The sequence below is a fragment of the Chelon labrosus genome (assembly GCF_963514085.1).
Source record: "Chelon labrosus genome assembly, chromosome: 3".
Classification (NCBI taxonomy): Eukaryota; Metazoa; Chordata; class Actinopteri; order Mugiliformes; family Mugilidae; genus Chelon; species Chelon labrosus.
In genome coordinates, this window is record NC_140339.1 from 32,334,753 (window position 1) to 32,358,619 (window position 23,867).

Genomic DNA, 23,867 nt, shown 5'->3' on the forward strand with positions numbered 1-23,867 from the left:
CAAGGTTTTTCAGGTACAGGAGGCCAAGGTAATGCCATCCAAAGAAACCACGTGATTAGATAATGAATCTCTGAGATGTTTAGGGCCAAATACAATGACTTCTGTTTTGTCTGAGTTTAAGAGTAGGAAATTACATGTCATCCAAGCCTTTATGTCTTTAAGGCATGCTTGGAGTTTAACCAGCTGATTTGTTTCATCTGGTTTCTTGGATAAATAAGCTGGGTGTCATCTGCATAGCAATGGACGTTTATGCCATGTTTTCTAATAATCTTGCCTAATGGAAACACGTATAATGTGAAGAGTATTGGTCCTAGCACAGAACCCTGAGGAACTCCATAACTTACTTATGTATAAGTAGAAGAATCATTGCTGACATGGACAAATTGGAATCTGTCGGACAGATAGGATTCAAACCAGTATAATGCAGTTCCTTTAATCTTGATCTCACTTTCAAGTTTCTATAGTAAAATATTATGATCAATAGTGTCAAATGCAGCACTAAGAGCTAGCAGAACAAGTATAGAGACAAGTAAACTGCCTGAAGCCATGAGGAGATCGTTGGTAACTTTAACCAGAGCCGTTTCTGTACTGTGATGAACTCTAAAACCTGACTGAAACTCTTCAAACAGACCATTCAACAACGACAAGTTGATGGTTTAGATGCTGTAATTGTTGAAGAGAGCTCAGAAAGATCTACTGGAGAGAAGGATTCCAAATAATGCCACTGTACTTGCATCTTTGACAGCTGTCAGAAGGATGCCTTGAATTTTTTCTCTAATGCCTACAATTTTATTAGTTAAGAAGCTCATGAAGTCATTATTACTGAGGGCTAAAGGAATAGATGACGCAATGGAGCTGTGGCTCTTTGTCAGTCTGGCTACACTGCTGAAAAGAAATCTGGGGTTCTTGTTTTCTTCTATTAATGATGAATAATATGCTGTTCTAATATTACGGAGATCTTTTTTTATAAGCTGTTAGGCTATCTTTCCAGGCTATGTGAGCTTCTTCAGAATTAGTGGAATGCCAAATTCTTTCATGGCATTCTCTCAATGAGCTTCATCGGGTAGTCACCTGAAATGGTTTTCCAGCAGTCTTGAAGGAGTTCCCAGAGATGCTGAGCACTTGTTGGCCCTTTTGCCTTCACTCCGTGGTCCATCTCATCCCAAACCATCTCGATTGGGTTTAGGTCAGGTGACTGTGGAGGCCAGGTCATTTGGCGCAGCACTCCCTTCTTGGTCAAATAGCCCTTACAAAGCCTGGAGGTGCGTTCACCTTTTCTGCGTCGCATAAAGACACGACGGTTGGGGGGGGGGGGGGAAATCTCAAATTTGTTCTCAGACCAAAGCACAGATTTCCACTGGTCTGATGTCCATTCCTTGTGTTTCTTTGCCCAAACAAATCTCTTCTGCTTGTTACTTTTCCTTAGTAGTGGTTTTCTAGCAGCTATTTGACCATAAAGGCCTGATTGGCGCAGTCTCCTCTGAACAGTTGATGTAGAGATGTGTCTGCTACTAGAACTCTGTGTGCCATTGATCTGGGCTCTAATCTGAGGTGCTCGTAACTGCAATTTCTGAGGCTGGTGACTCAGATGAACTTATCTTCAGCAGCGGAGGTGACTCTTGGTCTTCCTTTCCTGGGGCAGTCCTCGTGAGCCAGTTTCGTCGTAGCGCTTGATGGTTTTTGCAACTGCACATTCAAAGTTTTTGCAATTTTCCGGACTGACCGACTTTCAGTTCTTAAAGTAATGATGGACTGTCGTTTCTCTTTACTTAGCTGATTGGTTTTTGCCATAATATGAATTCTAACAGTTGTCAAATAGGGCTGTCAGCTGTGTACCAACCTGACTTCTGCACAACACAACTGATGGTCCCAACCCCATTAAGAAGACAAGAAATTCCATCAATGAACCCTGACAAGGCACACCTGTGAAGTGAAAACCGTTTCAGGTGACTACATCATGAAGCTCATTGAGAGAAGTCCAGGTGTTTGCAGCGCTGTTAACAAAGCAAAGTGTGGCAACTTTGAGGGCGCTTTTTTGTTTACTACATAATTCCATATGTGTTCATTCATAGTTTTGATGCCTTCAGTGAGAATCTACAATGTAAATAGTCATGAAAATAAAGAAAACCCATTAAATGAGAGGGTATGTCTAAACTTTTGACTAGTACTGTATGTAGAATGTTACTTGCGTAGCATTTACATGTTTGGTCACTAGATGGTTAATTTATTTATTGGCAAAAATGTTCACAGAGAAGTACTCAAGTTTACCAGAATATTAGGTTGTGGCTTTTGTGTGCGGTTGCCTTGCTAACCTGTACAGCTGCCGCTGCATAGTATGGGTTACACATGCTGTTCAAGACTAATTGGGCCATCCTTTGTTCATTAGTTAGGTACTGATGTGGAACATACTTTAAAATAATTATTGTTGATTCTACTGTCTTAAATAAAAGCACCTAATTATCTACTATGATGTTAACCCCCCCCCCCCCCATTTAAATGGCTGCATGTAGAATCAAAATTGTGCATTTTGAGTTGGTCTGTCTTTAGATTTCATTAAAACACGGTTAACATCATAGTAGATAATTAGCAACAGTTGTTTGAGGGGCTGGGCGACTCCTAATGTAATGGTAGGGGAAACACTGCTAATATTCTAACCACCTCTTTAATTTTTAGACATTCAGACGAGATGGAAATGACCTCTTCATGAACCACAAGATTGGGCTGGTGGAGGCGCTGTGCGGCTTCCAATTCATGCTGAAACATTTAGATGGAAGACAAATCGTTGTTAAGTACCCTGCTGGCAAAGTAATTGAACCCGGTCAGTATTCTTGTTACTTCATCTGTTTTTCTCCTGTGTTTAATATTATTTCACCATTTCACCAAATTTGCCTTGAACAAATTATGTTAATAAAGAAGAAACTGTTATGTCTGTAGGCCATGGCACATGAGCAAGTCTTTTATTTATTCATTTATTTATTTAGTTGCTGCATTGGTTGAAAGTTTGTACAGAGGCTCTACCTGTCACGGCAAAAACATGGATAGAAAAGCTAGAAAGTGGGGCCATCAACACTTCAGTGCCAATTCTGGAAATATTACGGGAAAATTAAGTGAATTATGAATTAACGTAACCAAACTGCATGTTTTCCAGGCTCAGTCAGGGTGGTGCGAGGAGAAGGCATGCCACAGTACCGAAACCCGTTTGAGAAGGGAGATCTCTATATCAAGTTTGATGTTCAGTTCCCTGACAACAACTGGATCAGCCCAGAGAAACTTGTGGTATGTCTCATACTCATCATCTTCTGGTATTATTTCATACTTAATGTAAAGATACATTCAGAAAAGTTACAGTGTTGATTATGTCCAAAAACCATTTTAAAAAGTCAACTGGACTTGTAGAGTTTTTGAGAATACGTTTCACCACTCATCAGAGTGGCTTCTTCAGTTCTAAGGAACTGGTGGGAAGTTTGAGGTTTAAATAGGAAACTCTGTGGGTATAACACATCAGAAACTTGCTTGACTTTTTTCTGTTAATGACCAGAAACGGGTGCATCTAATTTCCATTAACGGCTAGATACTTACCAGTCGTTGAGGGAGGGGGTCTTTGTCCCTGTCCCTATGAATGGTGCTCTAACGTGCCATTATCAGTCAGAGGCTCCAGTCTCAAGGTGTGAAAGAGGTTGAAACTACTTGGAGACAGAAGTTAAAACTGTTAATTGATGGCAGATTATCCAACAAAGGTTCAAAAAAGGCAACTGGACTTGTAGAGTTTTTTGGGAAGATGTTTCACCACTCATCCGAGTAGCTTCTTCAGTTCTGAGTTTTTTGAGAAGACGTTTCACCACTCATCCGAGTAGCTTCTTCAGAACTGAAGAAGCTACTCGGCAACTGGACTGAAGAACTGAGTAGCTTCTTCAGAACTGAAGAAGCTACTCAGTTCTTCAGTCCAGTTGCCTTTTTTGAACCTTTGTTGGATATACCATGACCTGGATGACTGAGAACCTTCACAGACTGATGGCAGATTATATCTCAGTCCTCCTCCTCTGTTTAGAGAAGGTTTTTCTAATCTGACATAGATGGCTTCCTTTACTCCTCTATCAAACCTTCAGTCTTTTCTGGCTAAGATTTGGACATTGTTATCTTCAAAGGAGTGTCCTTTGTCCTTCAGGTGGACCACTGAATCGTTTGCTCATGAGCTGACTCTACTGTGTTGGTACATGCTATTGTGGGTGGGTTATTTGGTTTCCCCAATGTACAAGTCTGTAAACTCCTCACTGCACTGAACAGCATATACTACATTACTGTTATTAGGGGTCCATGCAAACGAAGTTGCATGATCGATTGAATGATTTTGTTGCAATTTTTATTCTTCTTATAATTTATCTTTTTCTGCGTAGCTAAAGTGTCTGCCCAGGACAAACTGCAAGGGCGAAAGGCATCAAACCTGGTAACTTGGTAGAAGTCCTAGCATGTCACTATGCCAAGGTGTCAATACACATGCCTGAAGCTAGGTGGCGCTATAATAAGCCAATTTACGTTTTGGCTCATATCTCGAGAACCGTGTGCCCTAGACACAAAATTGTTTCTCTCTCTGGTCCCTTATATAGCCCTGGTTCTAGTGGACTAGGCCACGCCCATTTCCACCTGCCATTTTTTTCAGTCATTTTGAAAAAAAAAATGCACTTAAAAGCAAAATCAACTCCTCCTAGCCCGTTCATCCAATTCTCACCAAACTTGGCATGTATCGTGTATCACAAAGATAATGAAAAGTTCTGAAAAGAACTTTAGCAGGGTTCTTAATTACAAAGTTAATGGCTAATTCGTTTTTATGGCGTGCAACAGTATAACTCAGAAGCTAATATTATCTGAAGTATATACTTAAACTTCAGATCATTGATAATATAATTCTGTACAAGCACCCCTACTTTTGTGACCATTGGTCTCTAGGGGGTGCTACAAAAGCAACATTTTAATATCTCAAAAACTGTAATAGCTAACTTCATGAAATTTGGCATACACAATCTATAACTTATTGTGTAGATCAGTGGTTACCAACCTTTTCGCAGCACGTACCCCTTAAGACATTTGACCTCCAGCCATGTACCCCCTACTCTCACGCACTTGTAGCAGCTAGAAAAAGAAATGTCTGAGAGGCTGACTGGTGGTAGCAGTTGAGGTCTCTCTGGAAGGGCAATCTATCCCTTTTAGCCATTTATCCATTTTTGGCGGTTAGCTGGGCGACCTAGTTTACCTCAGGCTGATGACTTGACAGCTCAAATGACAGAAAGTTATCAGAATTGTTGATGACATAATTGAAAGACCAAGAACGAGATTTGCTTGTTTCTGGGGGGAAAATAACTGTAGTGAGTATAGCTATATCATCAGGAGAATTGCACCTGCCCACCAATCACAGACATTTCAGGGAATCGGTGTCTTTTTTATTTAGGTGACCTAGCACTAGCTACATTAGCAGCAAACTGATACATAGCTTTAAAACCAGTTGTCCTACAATCTAGTTATTAACATACTTGACTCACATGAAAAACAGTCTTTTGATTTTTCATTTAGGTGGAGAATTAGAAAATGGGGCTGCTCAGTTATGGCAAAAATCATAATCACGATTATTTTTATTGATATTGTAATCACGATTATTTGAGAACAAGCATTTATTGAACTTTTAACTCTGGTATTTCTTTTAACACGATAAGTTTGAACTGAAAAATCCAAATAAATAGGAGAAAAATATATTAATAAAGTTAATTAAATAATATGTAAAAATAAAAAAATAAACACTATCTCAGACTTTGGCAGGGCCAGCGTGGAGAATTTTTTTTTCAACAATTTATTTTTAATACAAGATTCGCAAGCAACAAGCAACAGTACCTTGACCAATGAGGTGAGCGGGATTTCTGCTGTCAGCTCATTGGTCACAGAGCAGGAGACGGCCTCGGAATAAATTTACCATAAATGATCTTATAAATCGCCTGGTTATTCCTTAAATCCAATGACATTTTACACAGTATTTTTTATTTTCACGGTAATACGGGACAAAGTGCGTCCCGTGACAGCTCAATACGGGACACGTACTTTTGTTTGTAAATACGGGCCGATTCTGTTTTTCAAGGGACGGTTGGCAGCCTTAGTAGCGTGACATATCTTGCACAATATCTTCGTTTGTTCCAAGTCAGACTCCTCGAAAACCGAAGTGTTTCCACGCCACAGAATTCTCTTTACCTTTCTTCCCAACCAAAGGCTGCCTTTCTGACATCTTCTATCGTCTTCTTCTACACTTGTTTTTTCTGGCGGGGGCGGAGCGGAGCGCACAGGTGGAGATGGAAGGGTTCGCTGCATTTACCACACAAGACACGGCGTGCGGCAGAATGATCGTTTTATTAAGATTATCTTATTTTCATGATCGAGGGAAGCCAAAATCGAAATCGAAATTCAATTAATCGCCCAGCCCTATGAGAAAACAACCCGTTATCCGTTTTTTCAGTTTCAAAATGTAATCAGGCTGAGTTCAGAATCAACTCTTTCGCGTACCCCCACGTCACTCTGCGTAACCCTGGGGGTACACGTACCACAGGTTGGGAACCACTGGTGTAGATGCCCATCAAGTTGCGCGACATTACGTCTATAGGGGTCGCTACACGTGACCGGCAAATATTTCATATGACTTTAAGGCCTATAACTTTTGAAGTATTCACCCAGTCCTGATAATCTGTGGATGACTCCTTACAAGCCAACCAGGTTTCGTCTATAGGGGACGCTACTGGTGACTCATGCCTCTGCATCCCGCTCGGGGGCGACTTCGCCACGGCCTGGACCCATTATGTATTTTAAATGTGTCGTTTACAGTTAGGCCCAGAAATATGTGGACAGTGACACAATCTTCATGATTTGGACTCTCTATGCCACCATATTGGATCTGAAATGAAACAACTGAGATGCCGTGGTAGTGCCGATTTTCAAATATAAATCAAGAGGTATAACAAAATATCATATGAAACATTTAGAAAATTCAACCATTTTTATACAATGTCTCATTTCAGATATACACACACACACACACACACACACACACACACACACACAAATGTGTATATGTATATATGTGTATACGTATATGTATATGTGTGTGTATGTATACGTGGTTCATAAAAGGACTAGGCTAATAATAAAATATTAGTTGTTGATAGTCATTGAATGGTGAGGAAAACGGGGTTGTGCAGTGGCAGTATGGAGGGGGGTGACTCCAGGACGCTGGAAGTCACTGTTAAGCCTTCTCGAGGTGTCGTAGGCCTAACTTAACGAAACATCGGTGAAGGGAGGTGCCCACTTGAAAACCCCAATGACATGCTGCATACTGCTGTTGTTTAGGCCAGGTTCCTGATGTCTTCATGTTGCTTGGTAGCTGTGGTTAGCTGCTGAGCGGGCCATACAAGCCAGCAGCGTTTGGTTAGCTTATGTTTCACAATGTTTGAATTATCTTCTGCTGCTCTGTGGACTTACAAGCCAGCCTCATTTACTTAGTTCATGTCGATTGTAGGTTAATAGTCATATCACATGACCGTAGGTTTGGTAGGGTTTCTTAGTTGAACAGGGCCTCTAAATGTGTTTTGCCTGCGATCTTGGCACAAGGGATTGTAACATCTTATCCTGTGTATTACTGAATATATATATGTGTGTATATATATATATATATATATACACTATATTACCAAAAGTATTCGCTCACCCATTCAAATGATCAGAATCAGGTGTTCTAATCACTTGGCCTGGCCCCAGGTGTATAAATTCAAGCACTCAGGCATGCAGACTGTGAAACAAGACATTTGTGAAAGAATGGGCCGCTCTCAGGAGCTCAGTGAATTCCAGCGTGGAACTGTCATAGGATGCCACTTGTGCAACAAATCCAGTCGTGAAATTTCCTCGCTCCTAAATATTCCACAGTCAACTGTCAGCTCTATTATAACAAAATGGAAGCGTTTGGGAAAAACAGCAACTCAGCCACGAAGTGGTAGGCCACGTAAAGTGACGGAGAGGGGTCAGCGGATGCTGAAGCGCATAGTGCAAAGAGGTCGCCGACTTTCTGCACAGTCAATTGCTACAGAGCTACAAACTTCATGTGACCTTCAGATTAGCCCAAGTACAGTACGCAGAGAGCTTCATGGAATGGGTTTCCATGGCCGAGCAGCTGCAGCCAAGCCACACATCACCAAGTGCAATGCAAGGCGTCGGATGCAATGGTGTAAAGCACGCCGCCACTGGCCTCTAGAGCAGTGGAGACGCGTTCTCTGGAGTGATGAATCACGCTTTACCATCTGGCAATCTGATGGACGAGTCTGGGTTTGGAGGTTGCCAGGAGAACGGTACATTTCAGATTGCATTGTGCCAACTGTGAAATTTGGTGGAGGAGGAATTATGGTATGGGGTTGTTTTTCAGGAGCTGGGCTTGGCCCCTTAGTTCCAGTGAAAGGAACATTGAATGCTTCAGGATACCAAAACATTTTGGACAATTCCATGCTCCCAACCTTGTGGGAACAGTTTGGAGCGGGCCCCTTCCTCTTCCAACATGACTGTGCACCAGTGCACAAAGCAAGGTCCATAAAGACGTGGATGACAGAGTCTGGTGTGGATGAACTTGACTGGCCTGCACAGAGTCCTGACCTGAACCCGATAGAACACCTTTGGGATGAATTAGAGCGGAGACTGAGAGCCAGGCCTTCTCGACCAACATCAGTGTGTGACCTCACCAATGCGCTTTTGGAAGAATGGTCAAAAATTCCTATAAACACTCTCCTCAACCTTGTGGACAGTCTTCCCAGAAGAGTTGAAGCTGTAATAGCTGCAAAAGGTGGACCGACATCATATTGAATTCTATGAGTTAGGAATGGGATGGCACTTCAGTTCATAGAATGAGTAAAGGCAGGTGAGCGAATACTTTTGGTAATATAGTGTATATATGTATGTGTGTGCGTGTGTGTGTGTATATGTATTAGGGCTGCCACGATTAATCGACTAGTCACGATTATGTCGACTATTAAAATCGTCGACAACTAATTTAATAGTCGACGCCTTGGCCATGGTGGAGAGGTTGGAGTCTGATTGATGGTGTGTGTGGATGGGTGTCTTTTATGCAGATAACGAGTTAAAACTGGTGCAATTAATACAGGTAACGAGTGGAGGATAGGAGGGCTTCTTAAAGACTAACCAACAGGTCTCACCTACCAACCAGCAAGGATTCTGGCTCTCACAGACCTGTTAGTTTGTCTTTAAGAAGCCCTCCTATCCTCCACTCGTTACCTGTATTAATTGCACCAGTTTGAACTCGTTATCTGTATAAAAGACACCTGTCCAACCACATAATCGATCACACTCCAACCGCTCCACCATGGCCAAGACCATAGAGCTGTCTAAGGACACCAAAGACAAAACTGTAGACCTGCACAAGGCTGGGATAGGCTACAGGACAATAGGCCAGCAGCTTGGTGAGAATGCAACAACTGTTGGTGCAATTATTAGAAAATGGAAGGGACTCAAGATGACTGTCAGTCTCCCTCGAACTGGGGCTCCATGCAAGATCTCGCCTTGTGGAGTGTCCATGATCATGAGAAAGGTGAGGGATCAGCCCCGAACTACAAAGGAGGACCTTGTCAATGACCTGAAGAGAGCTGGGACCACAGTCTCAATGGTTACCATTAGTAACACACCACGCTGCCATGGATTAAAATCCTGCAGCACATGCAAGGTCCCCCTGCTCAAGCCAGCACATGTCCAGGCCCGTCTGAAGTTTGCCAGTGGCCATCTGGATGATCCAGAGGAGGCATGGGAGAAGGTCATGTGGTCAAATGAGACCAAAGGTGAACTTTTTGGTATAAACTCCACTCGCCGTGTTTGGAGGAAAAAGAAGGATGAGTACAATCCCAAGAACACCATCCCAACTGTGAAGCATGGGGGTAGAAACATAATGCTTTGGGGGTACTTTTCTGCAAAGGGACCAGGACGAGTGCACCGTATTGAGGAGAGGATGGATGGGGCCATATATTGCGAGATTTTGGGCAACAACCTCCTTCCCTCAGTAAGAGCATTGAAGATGGGTCGTGGCTGGGTCTTCCAGCATGACAATGACCTGAAACACACAGCCATGGCAACTAAGGAGTGGCTCCGTAAGAAGCATTTCAAGGTCCTGGAGTGGTCTAGTCAGTCTCTAGACTTAAACCCAATAGAAAATCTTTGGAGGGAGATGAAACTCCGTGTTGCCCAGCTACAGCCTCGAAACCTGAAAGATCTGGAGGAGATGTGTATGGAGGAGTGGGCCAAAATCCCTGCTGCAGTGTGCGCAAACCTGGTCAAGAACTATATAAAACGTTTGATATCTGTACTAAATATTAAGTTCTGTTTTTCTAGTGTATCAAATACTTATTTCATGCAATATAATGCAAATTAATTATTTAAAAATCATACAATGTTATTTTTCTTTGATTTTTGTTTTAGATTCTGTCTCTCACAGTTGAAGTGTACCTATGATGAAAACTACAGCCCTCTCCGTTCTTTATAAGGGGGGAAACTTGCAAAATCTGCGGTGTATCAAATACTTATTTTCCCCACTGTGTGTGCGTGTGAGTGTGTGTATATATATATATATATATATATATATACATAGAAGTTTTAGAACACCCTAATTTTTCCAGTTATATATTGCAATTCAAGTTGTGCAAGTCCAATGAATAGTTTGAAATGGTACAAAGGTAAGTACTGAACAGCCAGAGGTTAAGAAAAAAGGTTTGGTTATCCAAAACTGTAAAAATAATGTACATTTCAGAATTATACAAAAAGGGCTCTTTCAGGGAACACGAAGTGGGTTAACAATTTAAAGCTTTTCTACAGCAGTGAAGGTTGAATCAGCCTTGAAAGCTACTAATTCCTACAGGTGTTCCAACTGTTCTTCATTACTTACAACCTCCTCTGTCTGCATAAAAGCAGTGTTGGAACACACTGTGGTACCAGACCCTCATGAGCATCAGGTGAACAGTATTGTACTGCAGAAAGTAGTGTGTTGCTACAAAAATGGTGAGAAAAAGGCCATTAACAATGGAAGAGAGACAGACCATCATAACATTCAAAAATGTACACCGTGTCCCAAAAGTTGGTGCACCACAGAAAAAGTCAACTCAGATTGTGAATATTCAACAGAATGCATTTATTCAAAAGCCAGTGTATCCCCCCCGCATCTTAATTACTGCCTTCAGCCTGTCGGGCATAGAATGCACTAAGTTCTTTAGAACGGAAGGCTCAATGTTGCCCCACTCCCGCACAGCCCTCGCACTGAGCTGCTTCATGGTGGTAGGCGGTGGGCTGTGGAAGACCCGACTGTTCAGGATACCCCAGCAGTTCTCAATCGGGTTGAGGTCCGGGGAGTTGGGTGGCCATTCCTCTTTGTGCAGAAAGCCAGGAAGCTGCTCAGGACACCACTGCTGAGTTGTACGAGCAGTATGTGCGGGGGCACCATCTTGCACGGAGACCATTTCCACACGCCTGTTGAACATCTTCCTAGCTGTGACGGGGCCCGATTTCTTCTTTCTGGTGAGTATAGGAAGTAGCACTGGCTGGAGAATGTTAACATAATACTCAGCGTTGATGGTGGTGCCCTGGGGTACAACATGCAACTCGGACAGCCCTGAAGATGACATCGCGCCCCAGACCATGCAATGGGCGCTGAACTTGACCTGTTCAGAAGGTGGTACTTCCATTCGATTGTCAGTGTAAATGCGGTTGTTTTGGCTGTTGGGAGTTGGAAATAAGTAGAGAGGGCACTAGTCAGAGAAAACCCAGTTTTCCCAGTCTCTTGGGGTCATTTTAGCATACCTCTTTGCAAAAGCAAGCTGCTTCTCCTTTTGCAGTTTGGTAAGGCGAGGAATCCGCTGTCTTCTGTATGCTCTCAGACCCAGTTTTTCAGTCAGAAAACGATGGATGGTACTCTTAGAGACTGCTTCCCCAAGATTCTTCAGTCTTCGACTGAGTCTGCGGCAGGATTGGTGTCTCTTTCCCTTGGCCTTGCGGATGAGGTCCTTGGCCCTCGAACTCAGAACTGACGGGCGACCTGCACGGGGCATGTCTTCAATAGAGATGCACCGATTACAATTTTCCCGGCCGATTCCGATTTCCGATTTTTCATTGAGTTTGACCTGCCAATACCGATTTTAGCCGATTCCGATTTCATTTTTTCTAACCACTTTACAACACACACAAAGATTTATTTCTCTTCTTTAATAGAATATTAATATTATCTTTTCTTTAATAGAATATTTTTTGAACAGATAATCGCTATCACTATAAAAATAGAACTATATAAATTACTCCTGGTGTGGGAAGTTCACACACATCTAAAGTGCAGTGTTATGGAAGAACCATTTTCTTTTCATATCCAATATCCAACTAAAGAAATGTGATATATTTAGCAAACTAAACCTCTGTATGAAAACAGGGAAAACAGGTAATGGCAATAAAATAATATATAAATAACAACAAAAAAAATAATAATAAAATATCGCCTTGCAATATAAAGATATTTCTCAAAACACACACACAGGCCTGTTGCAATCACTTGTACATCAATGGCAAGTTTAAAACGGGCGTGATCACACGTGCACAAGGAACGCACATGTAGGAAACCTTGCGAACTAACATGTCTGCTGTCCCGGGCCCAGGGTAGAGGGGGGGCCCAGAACTGGGCCCTCATTAAATTATGGAATAATTAAAAAAAATAAATAAATTAAAATAGGCCTATTTGTGGAAAAAAATATGTAATATTTGAGTTGCATAAAAGCTTTTTATTTGTTTTCTTCCTAATTGTCCTTGAAATAGTGGTCAAGAACCCCCCCACCCCCAACACAAAAATGGTTTGGCCACTGATCAAAATTTGATGTTGCCGTTTGATTTGAAGTTCAGTACGCTCAAAATGTCCGGTCAGCATAAGTCCGGTGCTCAGAAAAGGAAAGAGAAGAAGAGAAGAAAATAGAGGCCTTAAAGATTTTCTTTATTTTAAAAAAGGTGGTGACGGTGAAGCTGGGACTAGTAAAGTGAACGTAGGTTAGAAACAGCGCAGCCAACGTTTACCAGCCTTGTAACGTAACCTAACAGGCTAGCTCTAATGTTAACGTCCATTAGCTTGTATAAAAGCCCGACACAACACGTTATCTTTGACAGAAACAGTTGAGTTTGGTAGCTCCGTCAGAGAGGATGAGACGGGGAGGAGAGAGATCCGGCTGCAGTCAGGTGACAGAGAGAGTGATGCGGGAGGGGCCCGCTGTCTCGGAGCGGAGGGACAGAGTCAGGCTACCGTTGAGAGAAATGAGAGAAGGTCACAGTGGAGCGGGGGGGCATCTAAGATTATCTCGTCCCAGGCAAGACTGTCAGCAGGCCTGCGTGTGATGCTGATGTTGCGCGATGTAAATCATGCGGCGCCTGAGTGCATTTGACCGGCAAAAAATCGGCATATGTCAGACTGACCGGCCGGTCTCCGGTCATGTCCGATCACGTGAAAATCGGCCGATTCCGGTCACCAGCCGATAAATCGGTGCATCTCTAGTCTTCAAGGGAATCACAACTCTGGTATCTCTGCCACCACTTCTTCACCCATCGTATGCTTCTGCCAAGGTCCTGAGCTACCTCCCTGCAAGTTTTCCCTGCCCTGCGCAAGGCAATGGCTTGAGCACGAACTTGAGGCTTTGAAAGTGCAGCTTTTCCAGATTTTTGGTTGGCCATCGTGGCAACACTACCAAAAAGGTTCTCTTAGTGACATGCTTCACGGTCAACCAAGAAATTTATAGGCCTATCAGAAACAGATGAACTAATTAAACAACCTCACAACACCTGGCTGACCAGGTGCAACCCATTTTGGAGACAAACAGACAAAAATGTTGCCCATTGGGGTGCATGAACTTTTGGGACACGGTGTAGGTCTTTCCTACAGGGAAATTGCAAAGAAAGTCAAGGTGTCAGTGAGTACAGTTTTCTTCACCATCAAAAGGCACTTAGAAACTGGGGGAAACCCAAAGCCACAACTGAATCAGAGGACAAGTTTCTGAGAGTTAACAGCCTGCGTGATAGGCAGCTCACAGGACAACAGCTTCAAGCACCGCTTAATAGTGGTCGTAGTAAGCAAGTCTCAGTTTAAACTGTGAAGAGAAGACTTCGAGCTGCAGGTTTGACAGGACGAGTTGCAGCAAGAAAGCCATTGCTAAGATGTCAGAATAAGACAAAGAGGCTCACCTGGGCCATGAAACACCGCCATTGGACTACTGAAGACTGGAAGAAGGTATTATGGACTGATGAATCAAAATTTCAAATCTTCGGTTCATCATGCAGGAACTTTGTACGCCGTCGAGTAGGCAAGAGGATGGTTCCACAGTGTGTGACATCAACTATCAAACATGGAGGAGGAAGTGTGATAGTCTGGGGCTGTTTTGCTGGATCCAGGGTCGGTGACTTGTACAGAGTGAGAGGTGCCCTTAACCAAAACGGCTACCACAGCATTCTGCAGCGCCATGCAATACCCTCTGCAGGGTTTCCGCGGAGTCATAAAAAGTCTTAAAAAGTCTTAAATTTGATAATGCCAATTTAAGGCCTTAAAAAGTCTTAAATACGAGCATATTTTTCATTGTAGGTCTTAAATTACATTTCGTCAAGTCTGAAATCCTTACGCTTCATTCGCATTTCGTTCAATGCGTCGGTGGCATTCACAGTTAGTCACGTGTGTTCTGTGTAGTTCTTTATGAAATATAACTATTAGCAGTACGCCGAAATTAAACTACAAATGAGACCTGGAAGTGGAACCTGGTATTCAGCCCGGTTTGGAATGTGTTGCTGCACTGGGCATGGTACGGCCGTACGGCGCAGGTGAAGCGGGGAGATTTTATTCGTCACGTTTGTTAGCGTTATGGATTTTTGCCTCCTTTTGTATTCGAGACTTCTTCTGTCACATGAACCTCGTTGTCAACTTGGGAAATGGGCAAAATGTAAGTTTAATGATTGCTGGCTTTGGAACGTGGAGTTGGAGATGAGGTTAATCACGTTTGCTAATAGTATGCGTCAACATGAAGTAGCAGGCAGGAGACGAAGTAGAGGGATTTCCGCACAATACATTCATTAAACAGAACCATATAAAGCCAGGTCTCGCGGCATATTACAAAATATATTTGTCCACATTATGGAGATTGAGGAAGTCAAAAAAAAAAAGACGGATACAACGACACCTGCTGAACTAAGCGATGAAAACAAAGGAGGCGCGTAAACTGGTACTGCTCCATGTAATACTCTGGCTGTTACAGCTTGAACGAAATGATTTCATTGTTTGGCTGAACTGTGTGAACTGAAAATAGCACACCTGGGGCATGATAAGGGTCCGTGATATATAATCTGTTTAAAATGCGCAGTAAATTCTGATGGCCTGAAATCACCACTGGCTCTATTAATTTTTCCTCAGAGTTTTCCTGCCAATATCAACAAAAAAAGTCACGTGACGCCCGGGGTTCTACAGCGGTCTACAGGGATGTGTTTCAAAGCCATTTAATTCCATTGAAATGCATTACAAAACTATGCATGGCACATTGGATGTAGGAGGTTGGGACACGTCTCAATGCATGTTAAATCACATCTAGAGGGTAATTGATAGTTGAATGACAATACATTTTGTTATTTTGAAAGTAATTCTGGGTCTCTGATTTTCCTTATTTTTTGTACTGCGAGTAATTTCACTTGCTCAAACCTGCAGAATCCTTACCCTGAACCAAAACGGCTACCACAGCATTCTGCAGCGCCATGCAATACACTCTGGTATGCGCCTAGTTGGTTAGAGGTTCATCCTACAGCAAGATAATGACCCAAAACACAAGTCCAAGCTATGCCAGAACTACCTCAGGAAAAAAAAACAAGATGGTAAGCTTGAAAACATGGAGTGGCCAGCACAGTCTCCAGACTTAAACCCCATCGAGGTGGTTTGGGATGAACTGTACAGAAGAGTGAAAGCCAAGCAACCTACAAGTGTCACACATTTATGGGAACTTCTGCAACAGACTTGGGAAGAACTTTCTGAAGAATATTTGATTTCTATTGTAGAAAGAATGCCATGAGTGAAATGGGGAGAAAAAGTTTGCTTTGTTGCATGTAATAGCGACCTACTGTTTTATTTGCTGTAATTTGCAAACAAAAAACTAATAAATACATTGGAGAAAACTAAATTTTTGTAAATATTGTGTATAGATTTTTGTTCTTTTAGTTCTCTATTTTTTTTATTGTTGATTTTTAGCTTTTTGTTATATTTATGTATGGTGTTGAATGCCTGTACATTGCTGCTGCAACAGAGAAATTTTCCAGTTTGGGATTAATTAAAAAACTATGCTAAAAGTAGCAATAGAAAACTAGGAAGAACTACTAGAAAACACAGTGAACTGAAAGATTAGAGATTTATTAAAAACGTAACAAGAAGACAATACTGCTGTTGTCTTCTTGTTACGTGGTAGCTATGGTTAGCTGCTGAGCGGGCCATACAAGCCAGCAGCGTTTAGTTAATGTTTTACAATGTCTGAACTATGCTGCTCAATGGGCTTACAAGCCAGCAGCTTTTACTTAGTTTATGTAGATTATAGGTTAATTGTCATATTATATGACCATAGGTTTGGTAGGGTCTCTTAGCTGAACAGGGCCTCTAAATGTGTTTTGCCTGGGATTTTGGCACAAGGGATTATAACATCTTATCCTGTGTATTACTGAATGCTGTGTACGTGTGTATATATGTGTGTGTATATATATATATATATGTATATATGTATGTGTGTGTGTGTGTGTGTGTGTGTGTATGTATATATGTATATGTATATATATATATATATATATATATATATATATACACACACACAGTCATGGACAAAATCATTGGCACCCTCAACTTAAGATTTGGTTGCACACCCTTTGGACAAAATAACTGAAACCAATCGCTTCCTATAACCATCAACAAGTTTCTTACACCTCTCAACTGGAATTTTGGACCACCCTTCTTTTGCAAACTGTTCCAGGTCTCTCAGATTTGAAGGGTGCCTTCTCGCAACAGCAATTTTTAGATCTTTCCATAGGTGTTCCATGGGATTTAGATCCGGACTCAGAATTCTCCAGCGCTTTGTCTCCAACCATTTCTGGGTGCTTTGTGAGGTGTGTTTTGGATCATTGTCCTGCTGGAACACCCATGACCTCTGATGCAGACCCAGCTTTCTGACACTAGGCCCTACATTACGGGCCAGAATGTTTTGACAGTCTCCAGATTTCATGATTCCTTGCACACAATCAATGCACCCAGTCCCAGAGGCAGCAAAACAACCCCAAAACATCTTTGAACCCCCACCGTATTTGACTGTAGGTACCGTGTTCTTTTCTTTGTAGGCCTCATTCGGTTTTCTGTAAACAGTAGAATGACGTGCTTTGCTAAAAAGCTCTACCTTAGTCTCATCTGTCCACAAAACATTGTCCCAGAAGGATTGAGGCTTACTCAGGTATGTTCTTGCAAACTGCAGTCTTGCTTTTTTATGCCTCTGTGTCAGAAGTGGGGTTCTCCTCGGTCTCCTGCCATAGCGCTTCATCTCATTCAGACGACGACGTATTGTTCGAGCTGACACCGTTGCACCCTGAGTCTGCAAGACAGCCTGAATTTGTGTGGAAGTTGACTGAGGTTGTTTATCCACCATTCGAACAATCCTGCGTTGCATTCTTGCATCAATTTTTCTCTTTCGTCCACGTCCAGGGAGATTTGCCACAGTTCCATGGGTTAAAAACTTCTTGATTATATTGCGCACAGTTGACAAAGGAACTTTAAGATCTCTGGAGATTGACTTGTAACCTTTAGATTGTTGATATTTTTCCACAATTTTGCTTCTTAAGTCCTCAGACAATTCTCGGCTCTTCTTTCTCTTCTCTATGCTTGGTGTGGCATACACAGGCAAACACAAAGGTTGAGTCAACTTTTATACATTCCAACTGGCTTCAGTTTTGATTTCTATATTGCCAGCACCTGTTACTTGCCACAGGTGAGTTTAAATGAGGATCACATGCTTGAAATGAAATTATTTACCCACAGTTTTAATAGGGTGCCAATGATTTTGTCCAGTCAATTTTTGAGTTTTGTGTAAAATTATGTCAAATTTGGCTTTTTTCTTCTGCTTCTTTGTGTTGTCCCAATGCACTTAAAGGAAATAAACGTGTATACCAAAACATTTGTAATTTCAACACTTTTTCTGGGAGAAATGGTGCATTTTCTGGAAAAGTTCCAGGGGTGCCAATACTTTCGTCCATGACTGTATATATGTGTGTATATGTGTATATATGTTTGTATATATATATATATATATATATATGTGTGTGTGTATATGTATATGTACAGTTGAAACCAGATGTTTACATACACTGTGTTAAAAGACACAAACCTTTTTTTCCCTCACTGTCTGAAGTTATATCAGACTAAACCTCTCCTGTTTTAGGTCAGTTAGGATTACCAAAATTATTATGCCACAATAATGAGAGAGAATTTTTTATTACTTTCTTCAAAGTCAGAAGTTTACATACATTTCCTTAGTATTTGGTAGCATTGCCTTTAAACTGTATGACTTGGGTCAAACGTTTTGGGTATCCTTCCACAAGCTTCTCGCAGTAGTCTGCTGGAATTCTGGTCCATTCCTCCTGACAGAACTTGTGTAACTGAGTCAGGGTTGTAGGCCAACTCGCTCACACACGCCTTTTCAGATCTGCCCACAAATTTTCTATGGGATTGAGATCGGGGCTTTGTGATGGCCACTCCAAAACATTGATTTTGTTGTCCCAAAGCCACTTTGTAACTACTTTGGCAGTACGCTTAGGGTCATTGTCCATTTGGAAGATCCATTTGTGCCCAAGCTTTAACTTCCTGGCTGATGTCTTGAGATGTTGCTTCAATATTTCCACATAATGTTCTTTCCTCATGATGCCGTCTATTTTATGGAGTGCACTAGTTCCTCCTGCAGCAAAACAGCCCCACAACATGATGCTACCACCCCCATACTTCACAGTTCGGATGTTGTTCTCAGGCTTACAAGCTTCCCCCTTTTTCCTCCAAAGGTAACGATGGTCATTATGGCCAAACAGTTCCACTTTAGTTTCATCAGACCACAGGACATGTCTCCAAAAATTAAGGTCTTTGTCCCTGTGTGCATTTGCAAACTGTAATCTGGCTTTTTATGTTGCTTTTGGAGTAATGGCTTCTTCCTCGCTGAGTGGCCTTTCAGCCCATGTCGGTACAGGACTCGTTTCACTGTGGAGAATGACACTCTCTTACCAGCTTCAAACATCATCTTGACATGGTCTTTAGCTTTTGTTTTGGGGTTGATTTGCACGTTTCGGACCAAAACACGTTCATCTCTGGGACAAAGAACCCTTCTCCTTCCTGAGCGGTATGATGGCTGGACATTCCCATGGTGTCTATGCTTGCGTATAATTGTTTGAACAGATGAATGTGGTACCTTCAAGCATCTGGAAATTGTACCCAAGGATGAACCAGACTTGTGGAGCACCACAATTCTGTTCCTGATATCTTGGCTGATTTCTTTTGATTTTCCCATAATGTCAACTTCCTCAGGTGTGCCTCCAAATAACTCAACTGCCAGAAACCTGGGTGTCATCCTCGACTCCGACCTCTGCTTTGACAAACAGATTAGCTCTGTTGTCAAAAATAGTTTTTATCAGCTCAGAATAATCTCCCGCCTCAAATGTTTCCTATCTCACAATGACCTTGAGAAAGTGATCCATGCGTTTATTACATTACAGCTGGATTATTGCAATTCCCTCTACCTTGCTCTCCCCCAGTCCTCAATTAGACGTTTGCAGCTGGTCCAAAATGCAGCTGCGCGTCTTCTAACTGGCACCAGGAGGCGTGAACACATCACTCCCATTCTGGCCTCCTTGCACTGGCTCCCAGTTGTTTTTAGGATTCAGTTTAAAGTTCTATTATTTGTTTTTAAGGCACTAAATGGGCAGGCCCCAACCTACATCACCGACCTTGTACAGCCCTACTCAGTGCAAAGGTCCCTGAGATCCTCAGGTAAAGGGCTTCTCCATGTGCCGCGTTCACGGCTCAAACAGAGGGGTGATAGAGCTTTTGAAGTTGCTGCTCCACGTCTGTGGAACCAGCTCCCCCTGGATATTAGATCTGCCCCCTCCATTTCTGCCTTCAAATCCAGGCTAAAAACTCACCTTTACTCCCTGGCCTTCCTTGTTCCCTAACCCTGTACTCCTGCTTATCCTGTGTATTTCTGTGTTGTGTGCCCTGATATTGAAGGTTCCTTTTATTTATGTTTTTATGACTAATGGTCCAATGTGTTTTTCTGTATTATTTGTCTTAATCCTTGTTATCCACTGTACAGCACTTTGGTCAGTCTATGCTGTGTTTAAATGTGCTTTATAAATTAAATTTACTTACTTACTTACTTTAAGTGTTGTCTGTTAACCTATCAGAAGCTTCCAAAACCATGACATCATTATCAGGGCTGTCCTTCATTGTTTAAAGACATAGTAATCTTTCTGTTTGTAAACTTCTGACTTTGAAGAAAGTAATAAAAAATTCTCTAAGAAATTCTCTCTCTTGTTATTGTGGAATTTCGCAAATAGAAATCATTTTAGTAATCCTAACTGACCTAAAACAGGAGAGGTTTAGTCTGATTTAACTTCATACAGTGAGGAAACAAATGTTTGTCTTTTAACACAGTGTATGTAAACATCTGGTTTCAACTGTATGTATGTACATGTGTCTGTGTGTGTGTGTGTGTGTGTGTGTGTGTGTGTGTATATTTATGTATATGTGTGTGTGTGTGTGTATGTGTATATTAGGGCTTTGACTCCGAACTTCGTTATTCGAATATAATTCGATTATTTAAGATATTCGAACGAATTTTAGGGATCTCTTAATATTCGAACCTGTATGGGAATTATTTTTTGTAAATGTGTTTGCTTGTAAACGTTGTTTTCAATTCAGATTCCGAGTTTTTTTTTTTTCCACGCCTGGTGAAGTAAAATCGCGAGCTCATTAGCAAGGCTATTGTTGGTCATCTGGGCTCCTGTAGGTAACGTTAGCATGCTGGTTCACGCTTATTTTGTAGCAAGAGTCTGACTTTTAATAATAATTAAAAAAAAAAAACAGTCGTGACAGTGTTTTTCTTCCGAAAGCGTCATTGACTTACGAAAGGTTCCTGTAAGCTTGTGTATTTCCGATGGAGTGTTAACTGTGTCGTAACAGCATCTTCTGTTATATTCTGCTCGTTACATCTTCATTCCGACACTGCATATCTTGTTTGCTTAATAATAAAAATTTTAACACGCATAAATACTCAGCCTTTCGTGCACGTAGTATATTAACATTGACTGATACACTGCCCTCTGGTGGACAGAACATATAGAACTTAAGTTTGATACCAATATCAGTCTTACTGAAGACATTTAATGGTCAAAATATAATTAATAAATATTCGAATATATTCGAATTTTAATATTAATAAACAAACGAACTTCGAATATGATTTTTGGGCAAAAGTCAAAGCCCTAGTGTATATGTGTATGTGTGTGTGTGTGTGTGTGTATATGTGTGTTTTTTATAATAAATACAGACAATGCACTTTTTCACACATTTATGTGGATAGAAAGGAATTGCAAAATGTTAATGACTTCAAATATTTTTTTAAAGCTATGTCATACATTGAAATACAGCCTAGCTAATGTTAGATTAATTAGAAACGCTTTAACAGTAGATGCATCCAAGACATACCTTATTGCACTGTTCTTTTCATATCTCGTGTCCTTGTGTAAAGTGTCCTTGTGTGTCTTGAAAGGCGCTTATAAATTAAATGTATTATTATTATTATTATCTCCACTACTGTATGCCAGTATGGTCACAGGCAAATAATACTGCTCTGAAACCAATTACATCTATTCACAAACAAGCTATCAAAATCTTAGACAAAAAAAACACTCCAGTCACTCCAGTGATAATACTTGTGTGTCTATGCCTCTGTCTATACTTGTCCTACCTGCCCTGGGACTGCAGATGGAAATTAGCAATTTGCTAAATCGGGTACAGTGTATCTTCTCCTCTGTGATTAATGCATTTTGTACATGGTCCCTGTAAGAAATAAACTAAATACTGATGAATGTTTTCTGTGTATAGGAGCTGGAGGACATGCTGCCCTCACGGTCAGAGCCACCCATCATCACTGGAGACACAGAAGAGGTTGACCTGCAGGATTATGACGTCAGCCAGGGCTCAACGACAGGTAGCCGCAGAGAGGCATACAACGACAGCTCAGATGAAGAGGGCGGCCCCCATGGGCCCGGAGTACAGTGTGCCCACCAGTAATCTCAACGTCTCTCATGCACGTGCATATACACACACGACCCATGTTCTACCTGGAGACAAAACGTTTGAGATGCAAAGTAAACAAGTAGACATGTCAAGCTAAAAAGGCTTGGTAGCTCCTCAGACACAGATCTACATATATTCTATGGATTACACCTGGAATTGTTGATTAATGTTATAAACTTGTGCTTGGTAACAATATGTGCTTGAATCATTTTGATCTTTGTCAGAGGAGCTCACACTGAGGCAGCCACAAGCGTATTGTACAGAACCTGAAACTGATTTAAACACTTTAATCTGCACCTTCCAGGTAGACGTCATATAAAATATTTAAGATGTATCAAAACAACAGGTTGCCTCAGTGAACATCACACCATTTAGAACTATGATCTGGTGCTCAAAGTAAAGCCTCGCCCCTCTGTTCTGTTATCCCTCTTAAATCCAGCCCCCTCTACAAAGGGGAACTCCAGATCGGTCAACAAAAGGAAGGATTCTTGTTTGCTGAGTGTGTGACATGCATTTTGTTTTCATAGTATTTACAATAATTAATTTAATAACTAACCAATGTGCATACACAGGCAAAGTGACACGCAGATCTTTGGACTGCTGTGTTCATGGACTCATCCACTCTGCACCATTTGTAGGAGTTTTGTTTAATTTTTATGGCTTTGTTTTCTTGATAGCTTGTTACTTATGTTTCCCTTTCTTTACATTTTAATTCAAACAGAAATTTGGTTATTGTGTATATCATTAAAGTGGTTGTTGGTAGGCTTTATCAGCTGCTATATCCCAAGCTGTGTGATTTTTAAAAAAGAAAAATAAGTCAAATGAGAAAAACCTATAGTCCATATCTGTGCTGAGGCCATGTGCATGTAAAAAGCTTTGGTTCTCGCACTTATCAACCGCCAAAATAAAACAGCACACTTATTAAGAAATGTCTATTAAGTTGTTGAATAAATTGTTGAAATATCATGTAGTGTGTGTTGCCTCGTCTTTTTCTTTATTGGGAGTCCTTATTGCAGGATCCCTATTGTTTTTCTTCCGATTTTTTAGGGGTCCATGCAACGAAGTTGCAGGATCCCTATTGATTTTGTTACGATTTTTGTTCTTCTTCTTGTGTTTTTTTTCTGCTTAGCTAAAAGTGTCTGCCCAGGACAAACTGCAGGGGCGAAAAAGCATCAAACCTGGTAACTTGGTAGAAGTCCTAGCATTTCACTTTGGCAAGGTGTCAATACACATGCATACAGCTGGGTGGCGCTATAATATGTCAAATTACGTTTTGGCTCATATCTTGAGAACAGTGTGTCCTAGAGACAAAATTCTTTCTCCCTCTCTCTTTACATAGCCCTGGTTCTAATGGACTAGGCAAGGGGTGTCCAAAGTTTTTTTTAGTGAGGGCCAAATACAAAAAATAAACAATGGGCCGGGCCACACACTAGAGGTGACA

At 41.4% G+C, this 23,867-nt stretch overlaps 1 protein-coding gene across 2 annotated transcripts in view; it reads left to right on the forward strand.

The window, feature by feature from the left end:
* dnaja2a (DnaJ heat shock protein family (Hsp40) member A2a) overlaps nt 1-23,462 on the forward strand; it is a 41,078-nt gene extending 17,616 nt beyond the window's left edge. The window contains exons 7-9 of one of the 2 annotated variants that reach the window (XM_084541727.1): nt 2,674-2,818; nt 3,149-3,276; nt 22,232-23,460. In XM_084541727.1, coding sequence (XP_084397853.1) covers nt 2,674-2,818; nt 3,149-3,276; nt 22,232-22,420 — 462 coding nt within the window. In that variant the 3' untranslated portion in view covers nt 22,421-23,460. Of the gene's footprint in view, nt 1-2,673; nt 2,819-3,148; nt 3,277-22,231 lie in introns of both variants that reach the window. The other variant, XM_084541728.1, reaches the window with a different exon arrangement.
* Nucleotides 23,463-23,867: the final 405 nt, after the last annotated feature.